The sequence below is a fragment of the Episyrphus balteatus genome, chromosome 2, assembly GCF_945859705.1.
Source record: "Episyrphus balteatus chromosome 2, idEpiBalt1.1, whole genome shotgun sequence".
Taxonomy (NCBI): domain Eukaryota; kingdom Metazoa; phylum Arthropoda; class Insecta; order Diptera; family Syrphidae; genus Episyrphus; species Episyrphus balteatus.
This window is the reverse complement of record NC_079135.1, coordinates 117,687,438-117,703,294: the sequence shown is the minus strand read 5'-3', so window position 1 is coordinate 117,703,294 and position 15,857 is coordinate 117,687,438. Positions and strand designations below refer to the sequence as shown.

Sequence of the window (15,857 nt, the reverse complement as noted above, 5' to 3'; positions counted from 1 at the left end):
CAGACTTTTTTTGAGATGTTTTATGCTTCAATAATTAAGCCTCATTTTAATATTACCACCCATAACTATAAAATAGAAGTAAATTTTCTAAAATACAGTGAAAAGTCATAAGTCAAAGTTAAGAGTATGGTTTTTGGTAAGATGACTGGTATTGTGGTCTGAAAAAAATAAATTAATAAATAGCCTTTTTAAAAATAATAATCACTTTATCTGGAAAAAAATTTTCCATTTACCACAGTGATCCTTAACAAGTTTAAGGTTGACCTAAAATGACTACACAAACTAAAAATGAGGCTTTGTTTCTGAAGACCTCAGCAATAATATTCCGTTTTTATCAAAGTCGGATTAACTTCTTTTTTAGAGATATCCCCCGTAAACGTGTTTTTTCGTGAAAAATTCATATCAACGCAAGGCTAAAGTACGATAACTTAGGCGCCGAGTATTGATAACGGTTTTTTGTAGAGGTAATCAATACAATCATTTTTACTTGCTCTATAGGGCAAGTATTGGTTTCGTGTAGAAAAAAAAAATCGAGGTTTTAATCAAAACCAACATTACGATGATGGAGAAGATCAAAAAAGTAGTTTTCGTAATACCGTCCGTCGGTCTGTGCGTCTGTGCGTCCATCTGTACATGGAGCTAGGGCCTAAACGGATGGATGGATTTGCTTGAAACTTAGTACAGATGATTTTTACGTAATTCCCTAGGAATGTTTTTTTTATTTTTTTAATATCTCCAATTTAACGCATATCTCCCATATAACGTTTTCGAGGTATTTTAAATTTCGCGAAAACGGCTCTAACGATTTCGTTTAAATTTGGTGTGCGCAGTACTCTTATTGATTCTAACAAAACTGCATTTTTAGTTTTTCTCAAAAAATGCCGAGAGCGGAAATATGGCGTTGCCGTTTTTCAAAAATTGACATGTTTCTTAAGTTCATATATTTCATCAAAGCATAAGTCAATTTTTTCAAAATTTACAGACATCATAGGTATTGAAGTGTAAAATGTAAAAAAAAAATTAAAAAAAAAAGTTTTTCAAAAAATATTTAAAAAATTGAATTTTTTTAACTTTCGATTTTTTTTTTTGTTTTTATTTTTTTTTTTCTCCACAAAATCTTAAATTTCCAATAGATATTTAAGATAAAGATGCTTTGAGCTACAAGAGCAAGTACGTGCAACCCAGTCGTGCATTTTATTTGTTTTGGGAGGCAGGAGGGGTTATTTTTTTTAAAAATAATTAAAAAATTATTAAAAAACAACGGCAACACTTACAGTTATCAATGATAGCTTTTTCATAAGGTAGAATTGTACACTTAATTTGAGTTTTTAAATCAAGTTATTTTAATAAGTTGTTTTCGAAAGTGAACATAACATTATTTGTGAAAAATAAGTATAAGTATGAAATCCATTGTATACTATTTTTGTGGAATTCAATACGAAATGAATTGATCAAGTAAATTGCCTAAACAAATTCCTTATCAAATACTAAAAACCATATGTTTCTATGCCTTCTAGTTTTTGAGAAAATTGAAAAATAGGAGAACTACTTTCTTAGTCAGATTTGTATTTTCTTGTCTGTTTTGCTTTACCATTATTAAAAATAAAAAATTAAAAAGTACTGTGTTTAATAAACTACTTCGACTCCATGAATTGGTTTTATTTCCATTTCAAATTGGATCTAAAAAATAAAATTTCTTGGTACCTGAACGCTATTTTTCAAAAAATTGATTCTTCAAAAAATATTTTTTTTTTAATTTTTCCTTAATTTTTTTTGTAGAAAAATTTTAATTGAAATCGGTCTGTTGACATTGTTGGCTGTTTGCTGAGTGTAACGGGGACCTGAAAAGAGTTAAAATCCTGATAATCCTTTTTATGCATTTCGTCATTTTCAGAATCTTAATCTAAATGAAACTAAATTTCAAAATGAGCATCACCCCATTTTTATCTTCTATTTAACTTCTTCTAGAAGAAATTGTGATTAAATTTCTCATTGTTAGGGAATGAAAACCACAATTTTTTTTTCGAATATAGATTTCCGCCTTGCATGGAAACGACCACTTTACTAAAGTGAATATTGTTCCCACTGTAAGTTTTTCGCCACTTTTCGAAATAATTCTTCCAAAAATTAAGATCGATATCATAAGCACACAAAAAAATAAGAATCAATATCAATATTGTGATTTTTTCAATTGGAGGCTATAATTTTCTCTCCGAAAAATTGAATAAATTAATCAAACAATATTCGTTACAAATTAAACAAATTTCGAACGAACGAACGAATTCAAATTTTGTATTTAAGGGTTGTTTTCTTTCTTGTCAACGACGACACGTCCCTTTATATAGAAACAAACCTTCTTTTTCCCAATAACTAAATGGAGTGACTTATTAAATCCGTTTTCAATATCAATTCGTATCTAAATATTGTCACTCAAAAACAATTACCCAAAAAAAAAAAAAAAAAATAAAATGGACCATAAAAAAAGATCAATTTGTTTCGTTTTTCAACTGACAAATACAATATTTTTTCGATGTGAATCCTTTTTTACGATTTCTACCCTTAAGTCATAAGAAACCTAATATAAAAAGGTATACCAACCAAAATTTAGTAAGGACGAAGACGACACGGTTACTACAACGACGACAACGTTGAAGAATGGTAAAACCATTTAACAATTTTTTTTTTTTGTTTTTCTTCGAGGAAATCAATATGAAAATTTTATTTTTATTTCCATTCATTCAATTTATAAGAAAAATAAAAAAAACAAAAACAACGAACCCAAAGGAGCATAAATATTTAGTGTCTTTTCGTCGCAACTTATACTTTACTTACTCCACAGTCTACACTCACTCACACCCCTTAGAGAGAATGAAAATTCAGGACACCCAGCAAAGATGCTGAGGCAATTTCTTCCAAATAAGATCATGAATGGCTTTAGGCCAAAATCAACAAAGCCATAAAGAGAAAAAGACAGGCACTTCACCAAGAGTTAAAATTACAAAAAAAAAAAAACAGAAAAAAAAACAATTCAAAGAAATCGAAAAACATTGACCAGGAATTCCATCTACTCTTGAGCACCGATGCGATGACGTGATGGCATTTTCACAAAAGGCTTTTCTCTATTTCCCCCCCCCCCCCCTCCTATCACCGTCAAAGAAAGTACTTCGACAGCAGTTTGAACCCTCTGCGCTGGAGGACCCTGGAATTAAATCGACCAAACATCATCGATTGCTGGACGAGTCGAACGACACTCTAGAGCCGCAAGAAAGAAAGCAGGGGAAAGCTAAAAAGCAAAAAACTGCCAACATTTGATCAATAAATTCGAATGTCTGTCGGCACACAACACACAGAACGACGAAGATATACATTTAGAAGATAAAGAATGTGGGGACAAAATTAAAATTACCAGCCACAACCGCACAAAGTTCAAGGATAAAATTCACCTGCATATCGATATAAGGTGGAGAGGGGGTATTGGGTGTGTTCTGATGGGTATGGTGTAGATGTGGGTGATAGTGGAGGGGTCTATGCATTGGAATGTATTATGTATTTGCAGGTGTTTTATGGGCTATCTTCAACTAACTTTGCTTCGGTAAATTTATTTATTTCTAAAAATAGGGTGTTCTCAATTTAAGTGAACGATTTTAAGCGAGACCTGAATACAAATAAAAGACCGTATACAGTACATTTTGATAAGGTATATATTTGACTTGATATAGGAAAGTTTTTACGTTTAAAAAAAAATGCATAGAAAAAAATGTTACGCATACGCCATAGTGAACTATCAATTCTAAGCTTTAAAAAATAGAGACAATTTTTTGTAGCGAAATAATAGTAAAAAAGGACCTATTTCGTTGATATACAAAATGTTCACGGTCACTATGGCGTATGCGTAACATTTTTTTTTCCTAAAATTTTTGAAAATTATGACCCAAACAGTAAAAACTGTACACCCTGTAAACCATCGTTATTTTATGAACCTGACATAGCTTTGCCAAGAAAATGAAAATGTATACTCATCGAAATTCAATATGTACCTATTCATTCACTCACTAACACACACACAAACACACATTACGAAACGATTATGATGGTTGCTTCTGAAATTAGGAACAAGTAGTTATTTTATCCTGTTCTCTGCTCTGCTGTATGACATGGTTGCCTTCAGTATAGTAGTTGTATAGTTTGTTTGGTAAAACAAACGAAGCAATAAATTTTTCGTATATATATACAAAGTTAAGTTTTGTGAGAGTTTGTAAATTTATGTGTAATACTTACAGTAAGTATCTGTGGTAAGCCGATCGATGGTATCCTGCTTCAATTTGGAATTTTTCTTGCCCATATTTATAGGTGGATGATGCTGCCAATTGAAATGAGTATTTTGCTATTTATATTATTTGGGTTGTAAGTGTATAAAGAACCCTTTTAGACACTTCTTTTATATGAAATGATATATATTTTGTTATAGATTTTTTACTTTTTTTTGGCACTTATAACACTTTACCACAAGAACACTATTTTATTTTAGATCTGAAATGACAAAAAAAGAAAAAAATAATAATTAGATTTGAATTATAACATTTTTATGTCGGTATGAATGTATTTAAATAGAGTGTCACCAGTTGCTCACAAATTTTTAAATGATATAAGAAGTTGTGTTCATATAAAATAATTTTAAATTTAATTTACATTTTAATTTAATTTTATTCCGATAAGTCAGTGTTCCGATTTTTTCTTCATTTTTATTTTTTTGTGTTTGTTACCTCATAACTTTGGACTGAGTGAACCAATGTTGATAATTCTTTTTGTATTGGAAAGCTGGTGCAATGTAGTCTTATTTCAAGTTCGTTCAGTTCTGGCCATAGGAACTATTAGAAAATTTTCAAAATTAATATCCAAAAATGGTACCTATGAATTCTTTTTAACATAAATAATAACATTAGGTAGGCATCATTTTAATCCAACAGAACAAAAACGATAAAAATAACATAGGTTGAAAACGCTCAAAAAATTTGGGGAAAAAAATGATTAGGTATTCGTCCAAAAATCATTTTGAAATTCAATTATGTCAAATGTTTTACTGTCTGCTTTTCCTGTAAGTCTCTAAGGTTTGAGATTTTTCATTTGCTGCAAAAATATTCCAAAATTTGTGTTTATCAAAAATTCAAATCTCAAAAACCAGTGAGTCTTTTAAAAAACCAGTATACTAAAAACCTATTAAATGAATTATTCAATTATTACATAATTTAAAAAAAAACATTGATATTTTTAGATTTTTTTTTAACGTATGTGGCCATTACTTAGAACTTTGTCGAGAAAATCGATATTTTCAAAATCAAATTACTTTAAAATTTACTCCCAACGCACCAAAAGAATATTAAAATTATTTTTTTTTTCTTGTAGGTATCTATCAAATTGTTTAACACTTAAATTCAAAATTTTGTTACAAGGAAATTGACAAAAAATTCATAATTTTTTTTGTAAGTTTCGCAAGAGTTAAAAACAATCTATAACCACTCAATCAATAAAGGATAACATCCATGTCGTAATTAAAAAAAAATCGTGTGGGAAGTAGCATTTTTTATGGTGTTCAAATTATTACTTTTTCAGATTTTGATATTTTAATTCAATTAATATCCTAAGTTTCTTAAGCCAGGAAAAGAACGCAACATTGTTAAAGATAAAAAAAACGAATTCTTTGAATGCTCGAAATTTTGATATTTTTGATGATTTGTTACGACTTTCAAAAGTCATTCTATCTTAATCTGATTTGGTAAATCCTTTTGACGTGAAAAAATTCTCCAAAAACGAAAATTAAACATTTCCTCAAAAACGCTCAAAAACTAAGATTTCTATGAGGTTTGAATAAATCGTCAGTTGTACAGTTGTCAGTACAATTCACACTTACTTATTACACAAATAAATATTATCCTCCATGCCACCCGCTACACTTCGCTAACTAGACCTTAAAGACCTCGAAACGGAATGAATTTAGGAGAGCTAAAAAAATTCTCTGTATCTTCTTAAATGTGTCTGACCTTCAAGCAAGAAAAAAATATGCATTGCTATGCTACATTCAGTAATCATGTTTAATTTTTTTTTTTTATGATAATTACCAATACAAAGTATTTTGTCATCAATTTATCTGCCTTGTCTAGACAAATGAAATAAAATCTGAGCTTATATAAAATAAAATGCACGACTGAGGTCGCACGTACTTGCTCTTGCAGTTCAAAGCACTTTTGTGTTAGTCTACTTGTAGATTTTAAAAGCTGGCTCTTAATTAAAAAAAAAATTGATATTGGGGAAGAGCCGACATTTAGGGCATGAACATTTTTTTTTTGTTGTTTGACTTTTTTGAGAAAAAATAAAAATGCAGTTTTATTTCCACTGCTTTAAATATTAAGTTTACAAAGTTTAATCAAAATCGTTAGAGCCGTTTTCGAGAAATTCGCAATATCGTATTTTTTTGTATGGGAGGTATACGTTATAAACGAGATATAAAAAAAAAAAACAAAAAAAAACCAACTTTCAGAATTCCATAAAAATCATCTGTATCAAATTTGAAAAAAAATCCGTCCACCCGTTTAGGCTGTGGAAATGTGTACAGATGGACGCACAACCGCACAGACGCACAGACGCACAATGGAATCAAACGACCAAAACCATCTCAAAATTGGTTTTAACAAATGTGATCATTTCAAAAAAGTAATGATTGTTTAACATAATAGAAATGTGCGCAATTATGATAGCATACATTGTTTTTAATATATTTTGGATAAAAGTACTTAAAATGAGTCTCGAACCTTACATTTAAATTTTTATTGTTTTTCGTCCTATTTTATAAAACATTTTAAACTTAGTTTTCTCAGAAGTTTGTGAAGAAACCTTATAAGTGTTGTATATCAATAAAAAGGTTAGAATCTCTTCTTTATAAATCCGTTATTTGTTTTTGAATGTACTTTAAATTGATTGTTTAAAAAAAATAACAATTAATGGGAAGTAATTTGGCCAACTTTAATTTTCAATTGTAGATTTCTCCTTTGCCGACGGCTGCCGATGTCGAGTTATGAATGAATTTAGAATCTCATTTTACTCAAAATTAGGGAATAAAAATAAAATTTTGCGCATATTTGCGCCATTTTGATTTACGGTAAAAAATGTATAAAATAAAAATTTTCCAAAAATGTTTGCAGATTTTTTTTTTACTGTCATCTACAGGGTATCTCAAAATTAATGATTCAAATGAAATATTCTTATAGGCGATTTAAAGGGCTCTTAAAATTTGGTAACTTGTTTATCCCAAATATTTACGGTTTTCCATTAAATGCACTTCTTGTGAAATTTCGAAAAATTCCTACTTTTAAACAGTATTTTGCTTCCCCTGTTCATAATTTATTTTTGTTTTTTTACAAATCTTAGGGACAGATTTGTAAAAAAAACAATAATTGATAATTAGGAACAATTGACAAATAAAAAAAAATTATTTCGCTACAAATTAGTTTCAACAAAAGCCTATGTTTTTTATTGTTATTTTTTTTTACAGTTTCTTTCATCCTAACTTCAATTTCCGAATTTTTTATACTTTTTTTTGAAAACTGTGATAACTAGGCAAGCTATAAATATGATAAACCAGTTTTAAAATGTACAATTTATTTTTTAGGTTGTTGCTCTTAAATAAAAGTAAGAAATTGAGTTTCATTAAAACTGCTAACTAATTTGTAGCGATATGGCGAACAAAATAAATAATGTTTTGATTAAATAATTGATTCGTATTTACCAATGTTTAGTGAACGTTATTTGTAAAAACAAAAATCAATTATGAACAGGGGAAGTAAAATACTGTTTCAAAGAATTAATTTTTCGAAATTTCACAAGAAGTGCATTTAATCGAAAATGGTAAGAATTTGAGATATGTATTTTAAATTATTACTTTTGGGATCCCCTATAAAGGGAATTCCAAACAAGCTTGACATTCTGAACGGATTTCAAGTCCCATTTTCTGCCGCAAATCAAAATCTGCAGATTTGAGTTTATTTTATTTCATCCCATTTTTTCAAACTTTTATTTTTTTACGCTATTTTAATTCTTATCTCAAGCTTTTGTTTTATTTAAAAAGTCTTCTCTATAAAATATAAATTATATTCATATTCTATTTCGTTTTAATTCTTTTTTCCTCTTCAACACTTTTTTGTTTTTTTGAGTTTTATAAAATACACAATAATTTTGATTTTATTAAGAAAGTGGTTAATTTAGTCCAGAGATACCCAAAGGAGATGGGAAACTTTCGTACGTTTTACCCCCCAAAACCCATTTGTTTATTTCGTGTTGTTGTAATCTCTCTTGTATTCGTGAATAAATGTGAAAAACACACATAGTGTAGCCACGGTGTTTTTACGCACACCTAAGCAAAAATGTACGATTTTTCACGCATACTTAGCCAAAAATGTCTATTTTTTCACGCATACTTATCCAAAAATGTCTAAAGCAGCTTGTAGGCAAACCCGTATGACGTCAGAAGTTTCTCGTCTCTTTTGAGTATCTCTGATTTAGTCTCTATTTTTTTGGATACTTATCCCTTTCACATTTTTTCTTTCTTTTCTTACTTATAAAATAAATTCTACCTACAATGAATTTTATATTATCTTTCATTCGTATGCTTTTGTTCTTAATTTATAATCTTTTAATTTTTGCTTTCTTATCAATATATTATATATAGGATAACTTCACTTATATTTAACACAAATTACAACGATTTAAAATATAATTTTGTATAAGAATTTTAAAAATTGATGAATTTGAGCTATTTTTCATAATTTCTGTTTTTGAAAATATTATAATAAATACATACATAATTTTTTTAGTTCTGATTTTTATTACAAGTTGAAGCATATACATTGTAGTATATTTGTGCCAAATTTCAAAAAAAATTATTGAGAAACAAAAAAGTTATGGAATTTTGAGATGATTTACATCGTTTGGTCCCATAGTGAGACGTACAGACGCACGGACGGAATTGCGAGACCCACTTTTTTGGAATTCTCCATCATCGTAATGTTGGTTTTGATTAAAACCTCAAATTTTTTTTCGACACGAAACCAATACTTGCCCCATAGAGCAAGTAAAAAAAAATAAGACGTTAAAAATTGCAATTTTTTTTTTTCAATTTTACTTCTCTAGCAATCTTCAAAGCTGCTTTAGGAAATCTGTTCCAAGAAATTTTTATTTAATGATTTGGAAAATTTTAAACATTTAAACAAAAGATGAACAAAAAAAAAACAAGCATTAGATACTTCAACTGCATAGAAGCACAGCAGCATTTTGTTTTTATAGCTGCCAGGGAACAAGTCGTTTTCAAAGTTAGTCTCATAATAATTTGAAAATACAAAAATTACAAAAGCGTCTTAAAAAAAAGACCATTAAAATAGAATTATGTGTCTCCAAATGTGTTCGCTCTCTGTTTTGCCAGCTTAACTGGGTATAAAGCACACCCGTTTTTCATTCGTTAGTTGGATGGTTGGTTCAACACGCTCACACTTCTGCACAAAAATAAAAAGAGTTTTTTGATTATACTGCTGCTGTTTGTAAGTTGTAAGAAAAAGAAAAATTGTTCGTTCTTGTGTCACTGTGATTGTAATTTCAACCAGAGAGCAATTTCATGTTAACAGAAAAAAAATATATAAAAACAGTCATTCTCAAGTGGATTTTTCGTCTCGAATTTGTGTTCTAGTTTTTTTTTCTTCTTTTTTCTCTTACTACCCACTTATTCATTGAGACCATATTCAAGGATACCCCCATCAAATTGCAAATTGTACAGAGAGATTTTACATCCGATTTTTTTTTCTCTTTTGCACCTGCAAAAGAAATCCAATAAAAAAAGGCAAATTAAGACATTTTTGCAGCAACATGAATTTTACATTTTGTACAGTTTTTTCTCGTGAATTAGCCCATATATAAAGGAAGTAAGGAGTGCTAGAGCAACAAGGACATTTCTTTCAAAGTCTATTGCAGTTGTTGGTAAAGGGATAACAATTCAAATGAAATGATGCTCTTTTTGCAGCAATAAAGCAAAGACATGGCGAGGAAAAGGATTTCTCAAAGGACATTCATTTTTTTTTTTTCGAGGTTCGGTACTTATGTAGGTACCTACATTGTACTTACTGAAAGGACAGAAAAATATTTGTTAATGTATCGTGGCTGTATTTGTCTTGTTTTTTTTTTTCAGATTGCTTCTACTTTAATCTCACCAGTGAAAACTATCCAAGTAAGTGGATCCTATAGCAGAAATTCCTGTGGAAATTGGCATTAAGCTTTAGGGTGTTTCTGGCATGTCAAGGAATGCAATAAAGTGCAGAAAGTTTTCAAAAAATGGATGAGTTTCTATAGTTTTGATAATATAGTGGGTTTTAGGTGATTTAATGAGAAATTTATTTTATCAAAACTAAAGCGGCACTTCATAACCACATATTTTTAAAAATTAGCCTATTAGCACTAATTCCAAGATTGTACCAGGATGTTTTATAGTGCATATCCCAAAATTTTCCCTTTTCTCAAAAAAATACGAATTTTTTATAGATATGAATGTTTTTTTCATTGTATTGTTTTGATTCTTAATGATAATGGATATGAAAACCTTCATGCAAAATTTGGTCCCCCTACCATAACTTTTAAGGGTTTTTCAGTAGTTAGTTTGCAACTGTTATAATAATATGGGTTGGCAGATAAAAAACAGGTATTACTTTTTCAGAGACGTCAGATTTTCTTGATTTTAGATTTTTTGGAATCAGCATCAGCATTAAAAAATACCTTGAAATCATGTATCATATTTCATATATGTATATAATACCATTGTCTATTATTGCTAATTTTGAAAATCTCCATTTTCCGCTTTGACCTTGAAAATCGCGACATGCGACATGAGATTTTTCTAGACTTTTGAGGTATGTTATAGAATGCCAAAACAAAGATATTGAGCAAAAAAAATTTCTATGAGCACTCATTCCGAGGTTTACCCCTTATTTCACCTTATTTGACTGTATTAATATCACTTAAGATTTTCATACGGTAAACCTTGAAATCATTTTATATAAACTGAAAAATGCTGGTATAAGGAGCTTTATGAGTGACTGGTTTAGATCCTACCTAAAAAAAATATGTATCACTACGAGTAAAAAATTAATAAAATTTCAGCATAAAAGAGTGCCTGAAGGCTCAGTTCTTGGTCCAATAAAATTCTTAATTTACATTAAATCTTTATTTAAATAAATATTCAAGTCGAAAACTACCGCTTTGCAGATAATGTTTGTAGTGCCTATGGCAATGAATGCTCCCTTGATCTTAATGCTGAATGAAGTTGGGATTATTTTTTGGTCGTAGTTTGCTAAAGACCAAAATTATGTTTTTCAGCCTTTCTACTTACAGCTTCTTCGAAACGGAAATGTTTTTCGATATGTTTTCCAGAATGCAAGAAATTTCAACTCTATTGTTGATATTGTGTACATCTGATGCAATTTGGATCATTTACTGGACCACTTAATCTAAATTGAACTTTGTTTTCAAATTGCGAAATTGAATGTTTTTCAGTATCTCAATTTTTGGTTAACACTCCGACACTTTTCCTATATCATCTGAAATCTCAAAAAAAAATGAACGACTGGGTCTCACGAACTTGCTCTTAGAGTTCAAGTTGCTTAAATTTGTAAGACTTTTTATATAGAATTTTGGAAAATTGTAGGTACATTCTATATAGGTACAAAAATAAAATTTAAAAAAAATAAAATTCGTTTTTTTTTTAATAAAATAAAATCTAAAATCACATTGCCCTCCAAAACAAGTATTCAGTTTTGATTGATATATTAAGATGAATTTTTAGAAAAAAAATTTCAAAATCGTTAGAGCCGTTTTAAAAAAAACTAATTTTTTATAAATACCTAATATTTTGGAAAAAAGTTTTAAAATAAAATTGGTATGCCATTTTGTAGAAATTACTAATCAACATCTAAAAACAAAATTTCAAAAAAATTCAATGCCCCGTTTTCGAAAATTTGGTTTTTCAAAAAAAAATTTTCAAATTTTTTTTTTAAATCCAAACATTATTTTTTTCAAATTTTTGTTTTGTTTTATATTTAAATTATATAAATGCTTCTTCACAAAAACTTTCGTTGAAATCGAATAAGCAGTTTCGGTACCGTTAATATTGATTTTCAAAAAAAAACCTTTTTTCATTAAAAGATTGACCTTGTGTTAAAACTTACATTTGAATTTTTTTTTACAAAATCGTTGGAGCCATTTTCGAGAAATTAAACTTTTCCGAAATTTTTATATGACAGGTACCGTTATTTTTGGTCCTAAAAAATTTATTCCAAAAACCCCTCTGGAGAGTATCCAAATAACGCTACATACCAAGTTTGACATTAATCGGTCCATCCGTTTAGGCTGTAGCTCCTTATACAGACAGACAGACGGACTTCCGGGACCCACTTTTTTGGCATTCTCTACCATCGTAATGTCATGGAAAAATGCTATCTCAATTTACGTTTATTTTAACGCTTCTGTTTAGTCGCTTGCGAGAAATTTAGAAACACAAAAAACAGTGGTATGGAAGATACCGTTAATAAAGGTTCAAGAATTTTTTTTTATAATTCGAAAATTTTAGCATATTTGCAACATTACACGCAATAAGGCAAGTATAGTCCTAGAATAATCATTTTTACCGACTTCCACAAAAGGAGGACGTATTCAATTCGTCTATATTTTTTTTTTTTTTTTCAATATGGAACAACATGTAACTCCACCAAAATATATGATTAGATAAAAAGCAGGAAACAACAACTGCAACAAAGATTTCCTTTAATAACGAGGTTATAAATTCTTCCAGTCCGTCATTTATATTGTTTCAAGATTCTGAAAACTTGCTTTATGTACTCAGGAAATCTAAATTGAGTTTTAGTAAATCATATAACAAGTGCAGTAAAGCAATTTACAATATCTTGTACCTGTTCCTAACTTCCGGACATTTACATTTTGTATTTTCTACATCGCTATTTAAAAAACTCAGCTCAAATCTTTTTAAGAAACATATAAAAGGTTGGTTATTTTGATTTCGGTGATATGGAAAAAATGTGTTTTTATGAACTAAATTTTTCTTTAAAGTTCTGTTGATTTCATTTGACTAATAAAAAATAATTGTAATTTTGTTTTTATTTATTTCTGATTGCAAATGTATTCTTAAAATTTAAAAATAAGGGACAACCCACCCAAATTATGTTTGGAAACTATATCGTACATCCGTTCAATATCGTTCAATTTCTTTATGCTAATCTCCTTTATCTTACAATAAGACTACATTTTTCTAAAGTTATTTAATATTTTCACAGATTTTATTCAATAATAAGAATGTTTTATGTTTATGTTAATTTAGGATTGGCTCTAAGAGTAATTTAAAATTAACTCAAATTTCAAACAAATTTAACCCCAATCAAGACAATTAGTAGATTATAAAGAGAGAATGCACGCGGAAAGGACTAACGAATTCGAGTGGTTGAAAATTAAAGGCACTCATGTACTTGATTTAGAGTTAACTAACTGAAATAGTTGAGTTAACTGGTAGTTCACTTTCACATCACAGTTTTCAGTGGACCGTTAATTCAACCTTCACTTTTCTGAATAACAGAAGAAACATTTTTTTTTTCATTAAAAAGAGTTTCCTATGAATTTTCAATATCAACACTACAAAAATATCAACATTGTTCGAAGTTAAATTAAAATACAAAAAATAAGAAAAATTTAAAAAAAAATCATGTAAGCTTTACGAATTAATATTCAAGCGTATATTTTGATAGTTGACATGGAATTTCATGCGATTGTGTTGATTATCGCCAAACACCTCCCCTTCATTTATAAAACTGTATGTAGATTTTTCTCTTGATAACAATCCTCCATTCCAGAGTTCCCCATATCGAATACTATTCGTATATGTTAAAAGTTCAAGGGGTAAAAATTTATGGATATTAATCTGATATTCCATATGAAATCGCATGTGGTGAACAGTAATAACTTGAATAATAGCAAAAAAGGATAATGCAAAACCATATGTACCTAACCACTGTCAAGGGTTACCATCATTTTTAATTTTGTGTTAAAATAAGCAGACAACATCTTTTATATTTATTAAGTACAGTATCGTTAAATACCCAAATTTTAAACTACGTTCATTTTTTAAGTACAAAAATGAGTTTTACAAACTTAGGTCGTTGTTAAAAAAAAATGTGAATACAAGTGGACCTTATATTGATTCCTGAGGTACACCAGACGAAATCGACAGAAAATCGGATACCTTACAGTTCGTCTGGACTGTCTGCCTGCCATGGCTACATTTATAAAAAAAAAGTACTAAAGTTTATCTAAATGTATTCTATGAGAGATAGAATCGAATGGATTACAGAAAACCAGTAAAACAAGTGTTGTGTTAACAATTTCAATTTTCTGTTATATGTCATTTATTTTTCCAAAACTGCACTTAAGCAGCTATGTTTTTGTATAAATCCTTTTCAGGGAGATAAGGCCCAGGGACATAATGCCCACTTTTTATTAATAGGGCTTATGCCCCACTTGAGTGGGAAATTCGGCCAACATTCAATTTTGGGCTTATGTTCCACTCAATTGGGACATTTGTCCCAGATATTTTTTTAGACTGGGACATTAGCCCCACAGAAGAGATGAATTCGTAAAAGGCATAAAAGGTGACTCTTGAAAACAATAAAACATACATAGGTTCAGAATTTTTTTTTTTTTAGATTCCTTTTATGCAAAAAAAAAACTCTCCTGATTGGCCACGCTATATAAAGAGTCCAGGGGAAAAAAAGCACATGTCCACTTTTAGTCAAAAATAAACGAATGATGACTACTTGTAGTATTTACTATGTACTGATTGCATTATTAATTTTTGAAAACAAATTTAAACCTTTCTAAAAAAAAATTATAAATGATGTGCCTTTAGTTCTAAGCTGTATGGATAGCAAATTTTGAAAATGCATTTTTCTCGGAATGAGTTGGAATGGACTTGTGCTGTTCTGACTTGAGACCTTTCACTTGATTTAGGGTTATTTTATTCGCATTTGAGAGATCTGGACTCAAAAAATCTTTGGTTGCATACCTTTGAGACTAAAAATGGTATTAGGGACATAACTTCATGAAGTTTTGGTATGGACTTATGTCCTGATGAGGTGAGACATAAGTCCAAAATCGAATAATGTAGTTTTGTCCCACCCAGGAAGCAGATAATTGTATATCTTGTGAATCCTTTGTGAGTGGGACATAACGCCCACTTTTTATCTATTGGGATTATTTACAACTCAAGTGGGTCATAAGTTCCAATAAATAAAAAGTAGAAATTATATGCATGGGCCTCATATTTCTGCGCCCTGTTAATCATCAAATGAGGGTAACTTTCACTCACTTCTTAAACATACTTGATTCTGAAATTTTGTTTACTAAAAAAATTTAAATTCCATTAATGTATAAGCAAATAATGCGTATCAAGATTTGTTGTACTGCAAAGTTTAAAGACAGTCACATACGTATATCTGATGTTGAAAAAAATAAAAATATAGATTTTTCTATTTTTGTGACCTCTTTTTGAAGAATCCTTTTAACAGGTATTACATATTTTATTAGGCTACAAGTATTTATTTGTTTTCTGATGTTTTCAAAATTAAAGCATCACGTCTCATATACGTGATATTAAGATTCTGGTAACACTGCTTTGTTGTCGAGAGTGTTCGTCGGTCGTCGTCAATGCAGGTAGCAAAATAAAATGTCGTGCATACCTATACAAAAACCCAGATGGGTATTTTCAC

General features: G+C 29.4%; 1 protein-coding gene across 1 annotated transcript in view; it reads right to left on the bottom strand.

Annotated features, from left to right (window-relative positions):
* LOC129912460 (frequenin-1) overlaps positions 1-15,857 on the bottom strand; it is a 150,670-nt gene that overhangs the window by 113,343 nt on the left and 21,470 nt on the right. Inside the window, exon 2 of the mRNA XM_055990716.1 lies at positions 4,279-4,530. Coding sequence (XP_055846691.1) covers positions 4,279-4,342 — 64 coding nt within the window. The 5' untranslated portion in view covers positions 4,343-4,530. The remainder of the gene's footprint in view (positions 1-4,278; positions 4,531-15,857) is intronic.